The sequence below is a fragment of the Eretmochelys imbricata genome, chromosome 5, assembly GCF_965152235.1.
Source record: "Eretmochelys imbricata isolate rEreImb1 chromosome 5, rEreImb1.hap1, whole genome shotgun sequence".
NCBI classification, from domain to species: Eukaryota; Metazoa; Chordata; order Testudines; family Cheloniidae; genus Eretmochelys; species Eretmochelys imbricata.
This window is the reverse complement of record NC_135576.1, coordinates 5424932-5440891: the sequence shown is the minus strand read 5'-3', so window position 1 is coordinate 5440891 and position 15960 is coordinate 5424932. Positions and strand designations below refer to the sequence as shown.

At 47.4% G+C, this 15960-nt stretch overlaps 1 protein-coding gene across 6 annotated transcripts in view; it reads right to left on the bottom strand.

Annotated features, from left to right (window-relative positions):
• Positions 1-4961: 4961 nt before the first annotated feature.
• Positions 4962-15960, bottom strand: part of UBAP2 (ubiquitin associated protein 2) — a 133120-nt gene continuing 122121 nt past the window's right edge. For 5 of the 6 annotated variants that reach the window (XM_077816609.1, XM_077816611.1, XM_077816612.1 and 2 more), the window contains 7 exons: positions 14205-14283; positions 12756-12970; positions 11504-11603; positions 11298-11405; positions 9854-9921; positions 8218-8409; positions 4962-6066 (listed from right to left, as the gene is read on the bottom strand). In XM_077816609.1, the coding sequence (XP_077672735.1) occupies positions 5971-6066; positions 8218-8409; positions 9854-9921; positions 11298-11405; positions 11504-11603; positions 12756-12970; positions 14205-14283 (858 nt within the window). In that variant the 3' untranslated portion in view covers positions 4962-5970. Of the gene's footprint in view, positions 6067-8217; positions 8410-9853; positions 9922-11183; positions 11406-11503; positions 11604-12755; positions 12971-14204; positions 14284-15960 lie in introns of those variants that run through there. The other variant, XR_013346103.1, reaches the window with a different exon arrangement.

Below are 15960 nucleotides of genomic sequence, written 5' to 3'. Positions count from 1 at the left end.
CTGTCAATGAGACCACTTTGTTGCAAACGTTAAAAGTTCTGAATGTCAGCTCTTTGAAGAGGTGGTGAGGTTCTGTCTAGCCTTCAGAGGGGCAACACCCAGCGTTCGAAGGATTGTATAAAGAAAGATGTAGACCCTGCCCCCAAAATATTAGCCTTTAACGTTAATGTCATGGTGGAGAAAATCCTACCTGCCCCAAGAATGGTCTTAGGAAAGACCAGCACAACATGGAGAAACTGTCACTGGTGAACTACAGTTAGCATACTTGACAAACTCATAGAAATGTAGGGCTGGAAGGGACCTCGAGGCCATCTGGTCCAGCCCCACACTGAGGCAGAACTAAGTGAAAAGGGTAAGTTTAAATGACAAAGAAGAGAGAGGACTTTAATAGAGGGTGTCCAGGTTTTTTCTTACACTGGAATTAATCCAGTGTCTCAATTGCCTAAAAGTATCTTGCTTTATACAGTGCCTGAGCATGTTCCCATTGAAGTAACAAGTGTTGCTGCTGATTTCATTAGGAGCAAAACATGACCACAGTGAAACCTGGCTTAAGTGGTCATGGCAGACCCTGATGGCTATTTGCATAGTGGAAATGGACTTAAAACAGCTACTGGAGTGACCTGTACCCTGTGAGCTCGTAAGCCAAGACCTGGTTGAAGAAGGCTGGCCTCATGGACAGGTGTGTCCTAAACTTCAATCTCCCTATTCCCCTTCCCCATAACTAGTATTTGCTGATGTTAGAATGAACAAATGCTACAATAGGTCTAAAATTAGATCAGTGCCAGTTGATGTTTCCCTCTAGTGAATACCCACTCACTATGACGTGTAACTACTGCTAGACAATAACGTACGGAACAGTGAATGGCCCTGAATGGTAGTAAACTTTGTTTCAGCAATCAGTTCTCCCATCAATGATCGTGCTGCACCTTAGTGCGAGTGGAGCTGTGTTAAGATGGTCCTGGCATGACTGCTGGTAGGGGCTGGCTACTAGAGGTGTACTGCATTGCCCTGGACACATATCAAAGCTAAGGGAGTACTTAACTATTTCCTATACTGCTGTATAATGCAGGGGACATCTGCCAAAGGCAGGTATGAATTTTGTATACTGGAAAAACCACACCAAAAAAAAGGGGTGTGAGACTATCCAGTCTTCACTAACTTGAAATTCCACTGTTCAACCACCACTTCTGTGTAATGCTGCTCTCCTTTCATTTTTGTTACTCGCGTGTTGCCTAGAGCACCTCTGTGGACCTACTGAGGCAAACATTCCCTGGGCAGGGGCAGTGCCTGGAAAAAACCACCATAGGACAGGGGAAATGACCCCACAACAAACCTAACTTCAGGGGACTATGCAACTAAAAGATACTTACCCTCTTAGTGTTTCAGCTTCATAAGCTTAAGTTTCACACCTTTACAAATTCTTCTGGACGCTAGGCTTATGGTGACAGAATAATTTAGGTTGATGTAATGGAAGAGAAGGCCTTGCCTGTACAGGCTGCATCCCTAGGCCTACCTGGAAATGTGAATCCTAAATCCACTCAAGTATATTTCAATGGGGGTTATTCAGGGGTCTTCAGCCAGCTGAAAATACAGTAAAGTGCTTGAATGCAGATAAATAAGCTGCTCATTGTATTTTCATGGGGCTGAAGGCCCCTGAATCACCCCTGTTGAAATATACTTCCTACCAACCGTACCTCGGGCACTGCTCAGTGGTGAAGCTCCACCTCGCCTACTGCATGATGGGGGAAGCTGGCTGCCTGTGGACAGAGAGGGACAAGTCACTGGCAAGTAGCAAGCCCCTCCCACTGCTGGGCAGGCACCACAACTCTTAGTAGGATGTTAGACAATAGAGAAATCACAGAGTAGACAGCTAGGGTGGTGCAAAACAGAGTTGAGTCTGCCTGCCCCAGGAAGGGTGCTTGTTTATTTCTGCACAGGTTCAAGCTGCTGCAGGGCCTGTTACTCCTCCAGCTGGAACTGACAAGAGTAGCACAGAGGGATGAGGGCTGCAGGTGTGAAGAAAGTGCAGATCTCCAGCTCACAACACCCTGAGGAGGCCGTGGTACTTGCTGTCAATGCAGAACCCATAAAGGATTGCAGATGAGTGCTACTTCCCAGAAAGGACTGCAGGGCCTTTGTTCTGTTTTCTAGGTGACCTGCCCAACCCCCCTTTCTCCAGAGCTCAGCCTCAAAGGGCAATGAAGCCTGTTCTGCAAGGAGATGTAGACTGGACACTAACAAGGCAGCTCAGTGGTACAGCTGTTGCTGGTGCTTTCCAGTATTCAGGTAGAGAAGTAATGAAAGGCAGCAGGTTCCATCTCAACTCTGAGGGGACGTCTACACTGCAATTACACAGCCCTGTGAACCTGAGCCAGGTGGCATAGGCTAGCTGTGGGTTTTTACTTGCAGCGTAGACACTCAGCCCAGTCTAGGACCCAGCAAACATCTACCCTGCAATTAAATAGGCTCTTAAGTGTTCAATTGCAGTGTAGACAGACCATGAGAAACTACCTGTAGCAATTAGTAGCTGAGTTATACATGTGATGACTATCCACACTGCTGGCAAAGCTGGTTTCTGTCTACCCAGAGCCAGCTAATCAATGAAAGAGGCAGTCTTAATGCCAGGTAGCTCTAAAATGTGAGCTGGTACAAACCAAGGAAGTAGATTAAAAGCATCTCACACTTTTGAAAAGGGAAGGCTTGACCCTTCCTGGTAGAAGCTGGTCAATACATAGCCCCACTTCAGAAATCTATTAAACCATGCTGAGTCACAGACTGGTCCTCTTTCCAGCCCCTGCCTTTAATTTGGTCAGTAAATACAATCAGTGACACCTCTCCTCACTCATTGTGCCTAGGTTGCCAACTCTTAAATGATTCTGTGGTTGTACCAGTAATAGACCAGGTTTGCTCTCCTAGGGCTCTCGCCAAGTAAGTTTACCGAAGTGTGAAACTTTCCCCACCCCCTAGAGGGCCTACAGCTCAAAACCGTCCAATACATTGTAAATGGTGCTTAGAGAACATGCTGGCCTGCTGGAGGGTAAATTTCCAACTGGGAGCAGAGTAGTGGTGTCAAGGTTACCTGTATGCACCTCCCCTAGAGCCCTAAGACCCCTGCTTAACTTTGACTGGCCACATACCTCATGAGGGAAAAAAACATACTTCAAAATCTTCTCCAAGGCCTCAAAGTTCAAAGAGAATATCGCATGGCTAGCTTTAACTCCCCCCCCTCCCCCCAAAAAAAAAAAAAAAAAGGGATGTGGCTAGTGTTTACCATTCTCTGGGTACTCTATTAAAAGTCCAGAAAGTCTTTCCTACCACCAAGACTGATTTCTGCTTCTTGCTAGAAAGAGATGCAGAAAAGCCAAAGTAAAAGCAGTTTTCAGGCTTGAGTAGCCTTTGAAAAGTTTGGACCCCAAAATTGTTTAAAATATTCCCATTTTCCCTAAAGAAGATTCATAGATATTAAGGTCACCCACCCACTCCTGTGATAAACCTCTCACCTATGTCTGAGCTATTGAAGTCCTCAAATCTTGGTTTAAAGACTTCAAGGAGCAGAGAATCCTCCAGCAAGTGACCCGTGCCCCATGCTACAGAGGAAGGTGAAAAACTTCCAGGGCCTCTTCCAATCTGCCCTGGAGGAAAATTCCTTCCCAACCCCAAATATGGCAATCTGCCACAGATTCATTACCTCTTCCTCAGCCTGAGGCACCTGGCAAGAAAACTGACCCATTTCCTTCCCACAGGGAAGCTTTAAAGGTGTCCTGCAAAGGAACTTGGGGTGTGGGTGGTTCTGTGCTGCCCTGAATTCCACTCCAAAAGGAGCAGCTTGCACTTAGTGCCCTCTAGCAGTACATAAATCAGAGATGATCCAATTGAAGCCAGCATGAAAACCCCAAGTGTCATTCCTCAGTTACACATGGGGCCCTAGGGACTTCCTAAACCAGCTGTTAGCAAAACACCCCCAATGGAGTTCATTAGTGGCTTTTAGCACACAGGCAAAGGCCCACTTCAAACCACCTCTGGGGATTTGCAGCTAAACCTTGACAGGGCGTTTGTGCTCACAAACGGGACCAGAGCTGACACATTTGGGCTGCCAACCATTTTCTAAGATAACCTGCTGGCATTTTAAGTCTTCTGAATTCATTGCTTACTCTGGCCCTATTCAATCTAAGGCAAGCCTCTACCTGTACCATAGCAGCCTCTGCTGGCTGTAGTTCTGAGCTGAAGGCAACATTAGGGCAGGCATCAGACTGTGGGTCAGAGGAGTCTGTTCTTCCACACCCTAGAATAGGCGAAAGATGCCAGTACTGATCCCCACTGTGAAAGGAGCCAGTCACATTTCTGGTGACTTCACCTTTCCCTTGAACTTCAGCCACAACGTCCTTTTCTTTCTTTAAAAGAGCACTGGAGGGCAGCTCTTCTCCACCCTTCCTTACCGCTGCCTCTAGCGCATTCAAACTGGCTCGAGCTGCCAGACTATCACTACACGTGCTGTTGCATGGGGCCACTTTTGCATTTGTCCCTCTGCCGAAAGGAAGATTGATCCCTGGACACCGGCTGCTTTTTTTTTTTTTTTTTTTTTTAATAAAAGCCCAACTTCTGGGGCAGTAGGCAGCGGAGGAGAGGACCAGCCTGGAGGTCATACAATGAAGACGCTATTTCCACTGCACAGGGCTGTAGCGTAAGAGGCTCCAGCTAGCTAAATAGCTCCAGGATGAGGTGCACAGATCACACCATGCACCCCTCAGAACTCCCTTTACATCCACTTGGCTTAACTAGCGGAGATCCAGCTTGCTACCCAATTCTAAACAGCCGGTAGTGCCTTTGAAGGCACAGACACCCCTTCTCCCAAAAACCCCTTGCCCACGCTGATGGTCTCATCCCACTGTCTGCAGGAGAGAGAATGGGAAGGGGTTTAGAAAGCTCCTCGAGTCTTTGTTAATGGAGACAGCAAACACCAGTTATACGCTCAGATCTTTATTATTAGGTGGAGTAAGGGCTAAAAAGAAATGAAACTTCTAAAACATTCACCGTACTGGTGCAGGACAGGAAGGACCAAGAGCTTCCTCCTTCAGTCTTTTAAAAAAAAAAAAAAGAAGAAGAAGTGGGGAGGGGTAATGAAGTTTCCATCCATTAGCTCTGGGTATCCTGGGCAGGGTGGCTTGGGGCAAGAAGAGGTACAAGACACAGCTTATACTTTTATTTAAGAAACCGCTACATAGTTTTGCCTCTAATGATGCAAAGGAGGTTCCAGGACACGCTGACTGAGCCATCCAAAGTCTCTTGCTAGAGAAACAAAAAAAAAAACCTGTCAATTTTTTTTTATTTATTTAAAAATTGTGAAATAAAAAGATGATGCTGCAGCTCGTGGCCATGGTAACAAAACTGCCCACGAGAGTTCGTCTTCCCCACCAGAGGCGATGGGGGGAGGCAGGGGACAAAAGAAGGGAGAGGGCCCGCAAACCGTAACAGCTACATCTGAAAGAAAAAAATCAAACCAACAGGAGACAGAACCCTGGATTTGTCTTTTGGGCCAGGCCTTCCCATCTGCCTGAACTAGGAACTACGTTAAATAAATGGGCTCCTTCTTCACCGAAACGGCACAGTTTTTCTCTTGACAGATTATAAAGCCCACAGAGCTTTAAAAAAAAAAAAAAAAAAAGGAAGATGCCTTGATGCAGAATGGAAGTGAATAATTAATTCTCCCTACAAAGAAAATAAAACAGGCTGCAAAGATGCAGAAACCACATGTAGGCTCTATTACATTTACAAATACATACATAAATATATTACATACAACAGCAACTCAAAGAGGGAGCGGGCGAGAGCCACAGAAGGATGGCTGGCTGCAGCTCTCCCCACACAGACGTTTGGCTGAGCAGTTACTTTTTCTCCTAATAGTTCCAGGAATGGGCATCGGCTTTTTCTTCTTTCAGTCTTCCCCTGCCTTCCCCCTTCCTTGTTTCGGTTTTAGTTTGTCCAGTATGGAGAAGTGCCATAGGCGGTTTTGGTAGCCTGAGACTTTTGCTGCATGGTGCTTGGCTGATTGCGCTGGCCAGATCCACCCTGGAAAGAAATGAAAAGGGAGCACATGTTCAGATCAGAAGCCACCGTGGCTGGATCCCTAATCCTGAAGCCTCAGGGAGCACACTGCATTTATTACCTTGGAGCAGTAAAAGACCTGCCTGCCCCATCCATCCTCTCAGCAGCCCTGGGGATGGCCTTTAAAAGCAGCAAAATCTCTGTTAAAGCAGGGAAATGGTGTCCCTTGGCCCCACTTTGGGGGAAGAGTTGGGAATTCCAGTATCACGCTGCCCCAGGCCTCAACACAATCCACAAACAGCCAAAGTGAATCCCACCAGGAACACATGGCAGAAGTGCTGAGTAAGCTCATTTCCACAAGGCTTGCCCCATCTGGGACAAGTCAGCCAACCACCTCGCTGCCTCTTTTCAGCCAGAAAATTTTCTTGTGTGCTGCAGCAAGGAGATGGCTTAAGTGATTAGCTGGGAGTGATAGTGTGCTGCAGGGAAGAGATTCCTTGAAACTGCACAGTGAGGGCACGGCCAGTACCCAGCTTTCTACAGGTCAATGGAATCAAAGCATCTGGATGCTCTGAGAAGCGTTTTGCCACAACCTTTACAACAACCTGAACCCCAAAGGGAAGAGTCGACTCTGGATGACCGCCATTCTGGCTGTGTCACGTGATGTAACTGGACGTCAGGCCATCTCATATCTGCTTGGAAAACACCAATCTCCACTAGCACTGGCCTTTAGGAGTCAGGAGGGACATGGGCCCAGAGCACAGGTTGTGATGTCAGAGTTCTCTCAGCACTTCAACATACATTATGGGCAGACACTCAAGCAGAGATGCTGCAGCATTTGTCCCCTGCTGCCAAGATACCGTCCTGCCTTCCAGAACACAGACAACTCAGCCCCAATCTAGGTGACTTTCACCACAGAGCAACTAGCGGTTTCCTCAGAAGAGGAGGAACTCAACTCAGCCGAGAAGAACTAAGATTAACCAAACTGTCCACGACCTGAAACAAGTCAGCTGACAGCCTGGGTGAAGCAGAGACCCCTCTCCCACTCTGCTTCCTGACCACTCACAATAAAAGATCTTTTTAAAAATCTTTGATGCAGTCAGCTTGAGACTTTCCCAACCAGCACCCGAGCGATCTCCTCTCTTGCTGATCGTCTGTTAACCAAGATAACCTAGGAGGACAAATCTGAGGCATAGGACACTTGGGGTCACTGTGGTGATGGTAGGGGGGGAAAGACTTATTAAAGCCAACCTAATCATTGATAATAGTAATCTGTCAAAGGAACAAGACCGCCTTCCCTCAATGACCTCTGGGAACACTCCAGTTCCGTGAGTCTCTTAGGGCAGAGGACCAAAACACATTCCCCACCCCTCCAAACTCAAACAGCAGGAGACAATGATTGGCCCATGATCCAGGAAAATCATCCAAGTGGCTAACTCCAATGCCAGCCAACTCTAGATCAAGAATGTGACCAGCTGCATGACCTGAACTAAGTCCATGATTTCTCTGGATAATAAGCCACACTGCAGAAAACTAATTAGAAGAGGCATGTAAAAACAAGGAGAGTGAAGGAAAATGGTCAGAAGTTGGGTGGGCAAAGGAGGTCCCCCCAGGGAGGGCTGGGACACCAGAGCACACAGGCGTAAGATGTCAGACACATCCAGGGACAGGGAAACAATTTGTTATGTTCAGACTCAAAGCAGAACTTTGCATATTTTTCAAGAGACATTAACAGAGATAAAGGGAAGTGAACTGGCCAGAGAAACTGAATGCAGAACCACCAGAGATACTAGGGGAGCTGGCGAGGGGCGCTTATTTTGTTGCTAGCTGTATTTCTTTTATTGTCACAGAACAATTACGATGGTTGTAAACATCTCCATGACCTGCCCAGGAAAGGACAGTGGCAGTCTCTGCTGGCTCCTAGAGCTGCGTGTCTCTGCACTGAGATTGTGTGCACTAAGGGGAACACTGCCACAAAGCCATGTTAGCCTCTTGGGAACACGGCATCTTAGTCTGTATTACCTAACGAGGTACTCTGCCAATGGGCAGAGCCAAAAGGAACAGGACAGAGTACCTGTGATGGGTGGGATCAGTTTGGACACGCTCTCTGGCTGATGGTCATCGAGTTACTTTGAGCAGCAGCCTCAGAAAGGCACCAGGGATTGACAGACTCACCTGCCCATCTTGCTGAAGGTGGTGATGCAGCATCTGGGAATGAGGCTGCTGATGTGCAGGCAGGATATGCAGGAAAGGGGCTGGAGCATAACCTGGGGCAGCACCAGGGTTCAGTGGCCCAGTGGATCCAAGAGCAGATGGCAGGCTGAAAGGAGGTGGTGTGCCAGCATGGAATCCCTGCTTGTCAAACGTCTGCATGGAGGCAACAGGGAAGCAGTTAGACACTTTCCTCAGCGTCCTTTGGGTGACCGAACAAGGACAAGAGTTGCCTGAACAAAGAGAACTTTGACTCTTTACCAATCCAGTAAACAAACCCAGATCTAATACACATCGGCACTTTAGCTAGATATTTACAATCAAGTGTTATCTTTCCTCTTAAAGGCACGCTACTGTGCTGCCTGGAGTGAATCGGCTGACTTGGCTATCAACTGCCCATTGTGATTTCACTTTCTCTGACCTGTCTACTTGTTTGTCCTTAGACTCCAAGCTCCTCAGAGCAGAAGCCATTCTTAAGTGTTTAGAAAGTCCCTAATACATTGTGGGTAATACCACAAACAAGCAGTAATTGTCCGTGACTCAAGAGTAAATGATCCATTGACAGACACTAAATTGTGCCTATTAACAGTAGAAGATGGCCTCTTGGCTTCCCCACAGGCAGGAAATTCATGCACATTCTATACAATGCAGCGGACCAGCAAAAAAAACAACTAGTTCTTAGCAATCAATTTGCTCATAACGAAGTCAGGAAATATTTAAGCCAGTCAGGGCTGCTCAGTAAAAATGGCAGAAGAGATCACAGCAGGAGTTTTGCTTCAAGTCCCCAAACCCTCGCATCTGGTGCTGAGCAGCAGATTTGAGGCCCACGTGCATTTGTTCAAAGTATGTACAGCCCCGCTCATCAGAAATGCAGGAGCAGATCCCAGGTAGGCAGAAATACCTACATGGATCCCCACCCCAATGCCCTTACAAAATGGCGTAGGGATTCTATGCTCCGGAGAGTGGAATAGGGAATTAGTACTTAACCCCATTTATTCCACAGCTTTTCAAGGGGAGACTAGCTGCACCACAAACAGCCACAAGACAACGGCACTGGGTGGAAGATGGAGTGATCTGGGATCAATGCACACACAGCTCAAAAGGAACAGAGAAAGTCCATGGCCATCATTACAGATCTGTGTTTGTCCACACAGTCCAGCCTCTCTCGAGACGATGCTATGGCCCCTGTGTTTAGGACAATTCAGCCCTAAAACATTTGTGATATCGCATTTTAACAGCATCTCGGGACTCAACCGAAGTTAGGCAACAATGCAGGAATCTTTGCTTCCACATTAACAGCCTTTGTTATGAGTCAGCATGGCAAGAGCAGGCCAAGGATGGAAAAGAGCAGTGGTGTCAAATGAGACACTTGGAAGTCCTCTTTAAAATCAAGCGGAGTGAGTGAGTGCTGGAGAAAGGCCAGAGTCTGGGATTACCCCTTGGAACAGGGCTGAGAAATCACCAGCGGCCAAGAGGCTCCCTGGGAGGACGAGTCCTGCTGAAATGACACTGGCCAGTGAACTGACAATTTTACCCTTGGGCACAGGAGGGAGGAGGGCATGTTCATGCTTCTCAGAAAGAATGAGCCATAGCTCCTCACCTGAGTCTTGTTATAGACTGAGCCACTGATATCAGGCACACCTGTGTTACTTGAGGTCACAGAAACACCTGGAAAACAAAAAGCCGCTGACAACGAAAGAGCCAAAGGCAACCCAACCTGACCCTTTCTTTCCCTTGCTCCTGGGAGCCCCATAATGCCCCTTGGCTGTTGCCTACATCCTCTGTGTCAGCACCCCAACACACTATATCAAATGAGGCTACTCTTGGCTGGGGTGTGCAGTTTCCTCCCATGCCATCCCAGCCCCTCTACAATTCCCCACATTAGGAGTCAAAAGAAAGTGCAAAGGCCTATTTCCTGAGCTCCCTTCATAAATCAGGCGTGAGACCACTGGTGTACGCTGCCCGTGCCCACTATCCACAAGCTACATCACCATTTCTAAGGCACCGAGCTGGGTAGTACCTAGGGGCACTGAACGTTCATTTAGATCAAGAGAAGTCAACGTTCCCCTCAAATTAGGGTGCACGCTACAAGACACTGTGTGGTTCCCCGGTCCACAGTTGCTGAACCAGCTAGTGTGGCAGGATCAGAACCAAGTTGGGGATCACCAGCTGGGAGGCTGGCCGTTCATTCCCAGTGTGAACTAGAATCAGGGCTCACAACTTGAGCTGTTTCACTTACGCAAGAAACAAAGATCAAGGTCTCTGGCCGATGAATGAAAGGATTGGGCTGGCGGGGTTTCCACTGCTCTCAGACATGTGAATAACAAGGCTGAGGATATAGGTACTGAGCAGCTGGTCTGAGGAAGATTTTTCTGGCCAGTATTTACTTAAGTCAGGGTTGGATTAGTTGTTGCCAGGTGGTCAGTGTACATTTCTCAAGTGGTCCCACTAGCATCTGCAGAATTTAAGGTTTCATATAAAACAAATCAATGTTCTAGCCCTTGTGGTATGCAAAGAAAGCATTCCAGGTATGAATGGATGCTATCAGTGATGGAGTCTCCGGAGAGCCTGAAACACTAACTCAGAGAGCTGATACTTGCCCCTTCACCTCAAAGGGTGTTGATTCTGGAGCCTAGTCATGAATGTAAATAACATTCATGATCTAAGTGGTAACCATTTCAGCAAAGAGACAGCTGCTCTGGGATCAGGGACCTAGCGTTGGTGGAGTGCCACTATGCCTCCACCACATGCGAACTTTAGCTTCCAGCTGGCAGAGGTAACACTTTGCTGTTTCTCCTCTGGGTAACTGAACAAAGCTGGACTTCAGCCACTCACCTCCTTACACAAATTCAGCTGTTGGCTTAGAAGGAACGTTTGGAACATTAAAAGCATTTTGAACATGAGAGATGGAGAAACAGCTTGGGACTCACCCCATTTGAGAGCTGGTCGTCATGCTGACCTGACACTGGGAATACTGGAAGTTTGCCCTGCAAGATCCCTGATCTGAAGTGCTTATGTGCACCTCAGATCCCTTTATTTGTTACCTTTCCCAGGTCCAGTGCCAGCAGATTTGTTTTGTGCTTGAGATGATCCACTGTAGCCTCCTTTGCTGTAGTCTCCAGCCGCTGTTCCCTGCGTTAAGTCATCATAGCCTGCCAACGTGGACAAGACATAGTGCTACCATGAGCAAGCAGCTCTGAGGACATTAAATTAAATGGCACAGTTGCACTGTCCATTGGAGTAACCTTACCTGCTCCATAACCATGTTGTCCATAACCACTTGCCTGCTGAAACGGGGTGGAAGCAGTGTTCAAATTGACGCCATGCTGCTTGGCTGATGCTGGAGGTACCTGGAGGCAAAAGGCATTCTCAGTTAGAAAACAGCATAAAAGCCAGTTTCCACTGCCATCTAGTGGGGAAGGTCATCCCATGTCTCTGCTGGCAGCCCTGCACTGCATCTCCCAGCTGTGAAATAGAAGACTTTAAAGTGCCAGGAAATTCCCAGTTCCTTTCGCAGTACCTCAGAGCAGTGAGATCTAGTGCAGGACTGGGAGCCAGGACCCATGAGTTCTACTCCAACTTCCCACCCTGACTGCAGTATAGCCTTGTGAGAGAGACACAGCTTCTCTGTCTCAGTTTACCCCTCTTGTAAAATGAGGACAGTAACTTCCAAGCTTGGATACATGATAACTTTGCTCTGTAATTGTTAGGTAATCTCCACCCCAAGAAACATGCATGTTTTATATATTTATAAAACCACAGTGAACAATGAATTTCCTCAAGAGTCTGGAGATCACAAACCGGAGTCACCCAAACACACTGGTGGGATTACAGCCCCATAACTCAGGGAGCCTGGTATTTATTTTCTATAATAAAAATGTACAAAGCCTGGATCCAAGCCCTGTACAGACTGTCTGCACCTCTCCCTCTACCTCCTCCTCCTCCCCCCCCCCCCGGGAACCCCTTGCCTCCCAGTCTCCCATTGGTGTCCCATAGCCTCTTCCCCCTAACTGATTTCTCCAGCCTCTCCCAGTACACTGACTCAGCTTCTGCCTCCCTTTCCAGCAGCCATCAGGGGCTGCTGTAATGCTATTGGGCTCAAATTTGTAACTCCTGGATGAACCATCACCTTCACCCCCCTTGCCCCAAAGAATTTTTGACACTGATCAACAATCTCTGCTGAAGCTCTATACCACTCACCATTGCCTACATAAAGTTAGAATATTACAGTCCTGGCCCTTTAACGTTCCTCTAGTCCTGCGTGGACACTGACATTCTACACGGAAGGCACAGAGTGGATGACAAACTTGGATGTCAAGCTTTAATGTTGCTTGCCAAGTTGCCATACAAAAGAAGAAGTTCCAGATGGAAGCTGAGCCTCATTTCACCAGAAATGCCCTGCAGGATAGGGGGAACTTTAAAGGGCCAGGACTGCACTAGGCAAAGCTAGAGAAGCACAAAGAGGGCAGCTAGTAGTGTAAGGTTTAGTTCCCATGACTTACAAACATGGTGGGCCCATACTGGAATGCACTGGGTACTCCTGGTACGCTGGCGTAATATGGTAAGCCCGTGTAGCTGTATCCTGGGGGCAGCGTAGGGTTTAGGAAGGGCTGCTGAGTGGTGTGGTGAGTCTGCGTCTGATTCTGCTGCGGCTGGGCCAAGGTGGTGGCGGGAGCAGGGGAGGCAGAATCCCCGCGGCCAAATTTTGTTACATCACCTGCAAGAAAAGCCATCAACTGTTTCAGGAGGGTCCTTTCCCATCCTTTGCTTTCTCAGCTCTCCAGCACTGGCAAAAACTATCAGGGGCTGGGCTTGTGCTACAATCAAGAGGATGTGAGAGTTTAGTGGTGAAAGCAGGGACTGAGAGCCAGGACTCGTGGGTTCCATTCCATCAACTCATTGTGTGACCCTGGGCAACAGAGAACCCTTTGTGCCTCAGTTATCCCGCTGACAAAATGGAGATAACAATCCTTACCTGTTGCACAGGGGGATTCAGTCACTGAATGTTAGATCATTGCATTAAATGTACTATAAGCATAAGCTCTGAGTGGCCAAACAGCAAACTGTTAATTGGGTTAAAGTACCACTCTCCCAGAAGTTAACCTGGCTAGCAACATCTCCTGGGCTAAAGGAATGAGGGCCTTTGACAAAAACATGCAAGTCTCTATTTGCCAAGCATGACCAATTAGATCTCTGGTTCTTCACAGCACCAGAGGTCTGGAGACAGTAGATAAAGGTCAGGAAAGCCAGGCTTGCATCTGAAGCCAACTAATTAAAGACGTAGGAAGGGAAATTTGATTATTAGCCCACAAGAGGCCTTCTAGTAGCACTAGGCAATCTGAACAAGAAACCTAACCACACTAGTGTCCTGGGGACAGCTTCCAAGGCAGTGTACTCATCAATTTCTGGGGGTGTGGAGGCAGAGATCCTGTAGGTGCTACCACAATACAAACAATAACTATGGAATGGAATGAAGTCAGAAAGGCATTTAGAGAGGTCTGAAAGGGTCTAACCAAGAGTAACAGATTGACGCTGAGCAAAGGAGGCTGAATACCAAGAATGGGAGTTATTAGCTGCAGATACTTTCCCAGTAGAAAGAGTTCTAGCAGTTGAGTCATCTAAACCCAGACACAGCACCGCAAGGAACAACCTTGTATTAGCTTTGGGATGGACTACAATTCGGAAGTTAAATCCCTCTTTCACATGATAGGACTTGTGTATGGAGTAGATATTGGCTGAATATTCCTGTTAACATCTTAAGGAAATCCACTGTCAGAAGCTGAAATGTTGCCACTTATGATTCCTGCTCTTGTCTAACGAGTTTGGACTGGCCGGCTCAGCTGCCTGCAGAGAGGAGGCCAGGATTGCTCCTTTGGCCATAGCAGCATGCCCTACGTTCAGAAACCAATGCTTCTATTCAACCATCATCCCCATCTTGAATTACTACTAACCTGAGTATGGGTTGTTAGCAAGGCTCCCATCTCTGCCTGTCAAGGTTGCAGGAGCAGGGAATGTAATTCCATAATAATCCTGAAAAAGACAATATTTATTAATACTCAAATGCATAACAGAGCCAGCCTGTTTTATGAATGCTGCCTTATGTGCATGCAAAGGTTCATGAAAGCAGAAGATTCCCAGCAACACTGGGATGGGTGAATGGGTTTATTTTTCCCTCCTGCCAAATATGCAAAATCAGGGATGCATGGACAGAATCTTATCCAGGCAGGCTGTGGCAGAGTTGAAGTTTTGGTGTGGCAGCCCCTGAATCCCCAGCTCTACAGAATGCCTGTTTCTTAAACACATGTAATGATTTCTCTTTAAAAACCATTCGGTTTTGTTCAATATCTTCATAAATGATCTGGAGGATGGTGTGGATTGCACTCTCAGCAAATTTGCGGATGATACTAAACTGGGAGGAGTGGTAGATACGCTGGAGGGGAGGGATAGGATACAGAAGGACCTAGACAAATTGGAGGATTGGGCCAAAAGAAATCTCATGAGGTTCAATAAGGATAAGTGCAGGGTCCTGCACTTCGGACAGAAGAATCCCAGGCACCGCTACAGACTAAGGACAGAGTGGCTAGGCAGCAGTTCTGCGGAAAAGGACCTAGGGGTTACAGTGGACGAGAAGCTGGATATGAGTCAGCAGTGTGCCCTTGTTGCCAAGAAGGCCAATGGCATTTTGGGATGTATAAGTAGGGGCATAGCGAGCAGATCGAGGGACGTGATCGTTCCCCTCTATTCGACATTGGTGAGGCCTCATCTGGAGTACTGTGTCCAGTTTTGGGCCCCACACTACAAGAAGGATGTGGATAAATTGGAGAGAGTCCAGCAAAGGGCAACAAAAATGATTAGGGGTCTAGAACACATGACTTATGAGGAGAGGCTGAGGGAGCTGGGATTGTTTAGCCTGCAGAAGAGAAGAATGAGGGGGGATTTGATAGCTGCTTTCAACTACCTGAAAGGGGGTTCCAAAGAGGATGGCTCTAGACTGTTCTCAATGGTAGCAGATGACAGAACAAGGAGTAATGGTCTCAAGTTGCAGTGGGGGAGGTTTAGATTGGATATTAGGAAAAACTTGTTCACTAAGAGGGTGGTGAAACACTGGAATGCGTTACCTAGGGAGGTGATAGAATCTCCTTCCTTAGAGGTTTTTAAGGTCAGGCTTGACAAAGCCCTGGCTGGGATGATTTAACTGGGAATTGGTCCTGCTTCGAGCAGGAGGTTGGACTAGATGACCTTCAGGGGTCCCTTCCAACCCTGATATTCTATGATTCTCAGCTGGCGACAAGCATTCCAGCTCTGTAACACAAGCACTGCTGTAGAAAACCCCAGACATTACCTACGAAATGGTGCAAACGTATATTAAAATGACCAGTGAGGGAGTTGCTAGAGGGGCACAATCAGAGTGTTACCACCCCAGATGGAGGATATAAGAATGTAAGAATGGCCCTACTGGGTCAGACCAAAGGTGCATCTAGCCCAGTGTCCTGTCTTCCAACAATGGCCAATGCCAGGTGCCCCAGAGGGAATGAACAGAACAGGGAATCATCAAGTGATCTATCCCCTGTCGCTCATTCCCAGTTTCTGGCAAACAGAGGCTAGGGACACCATTCCCACCCATCCTGGCTAATAGCCATCGATGGACCTATCCTCCATGAATTTATCTAGTTCTTTTTTTTAACCCTATTATGGTCTCGGCCTTCA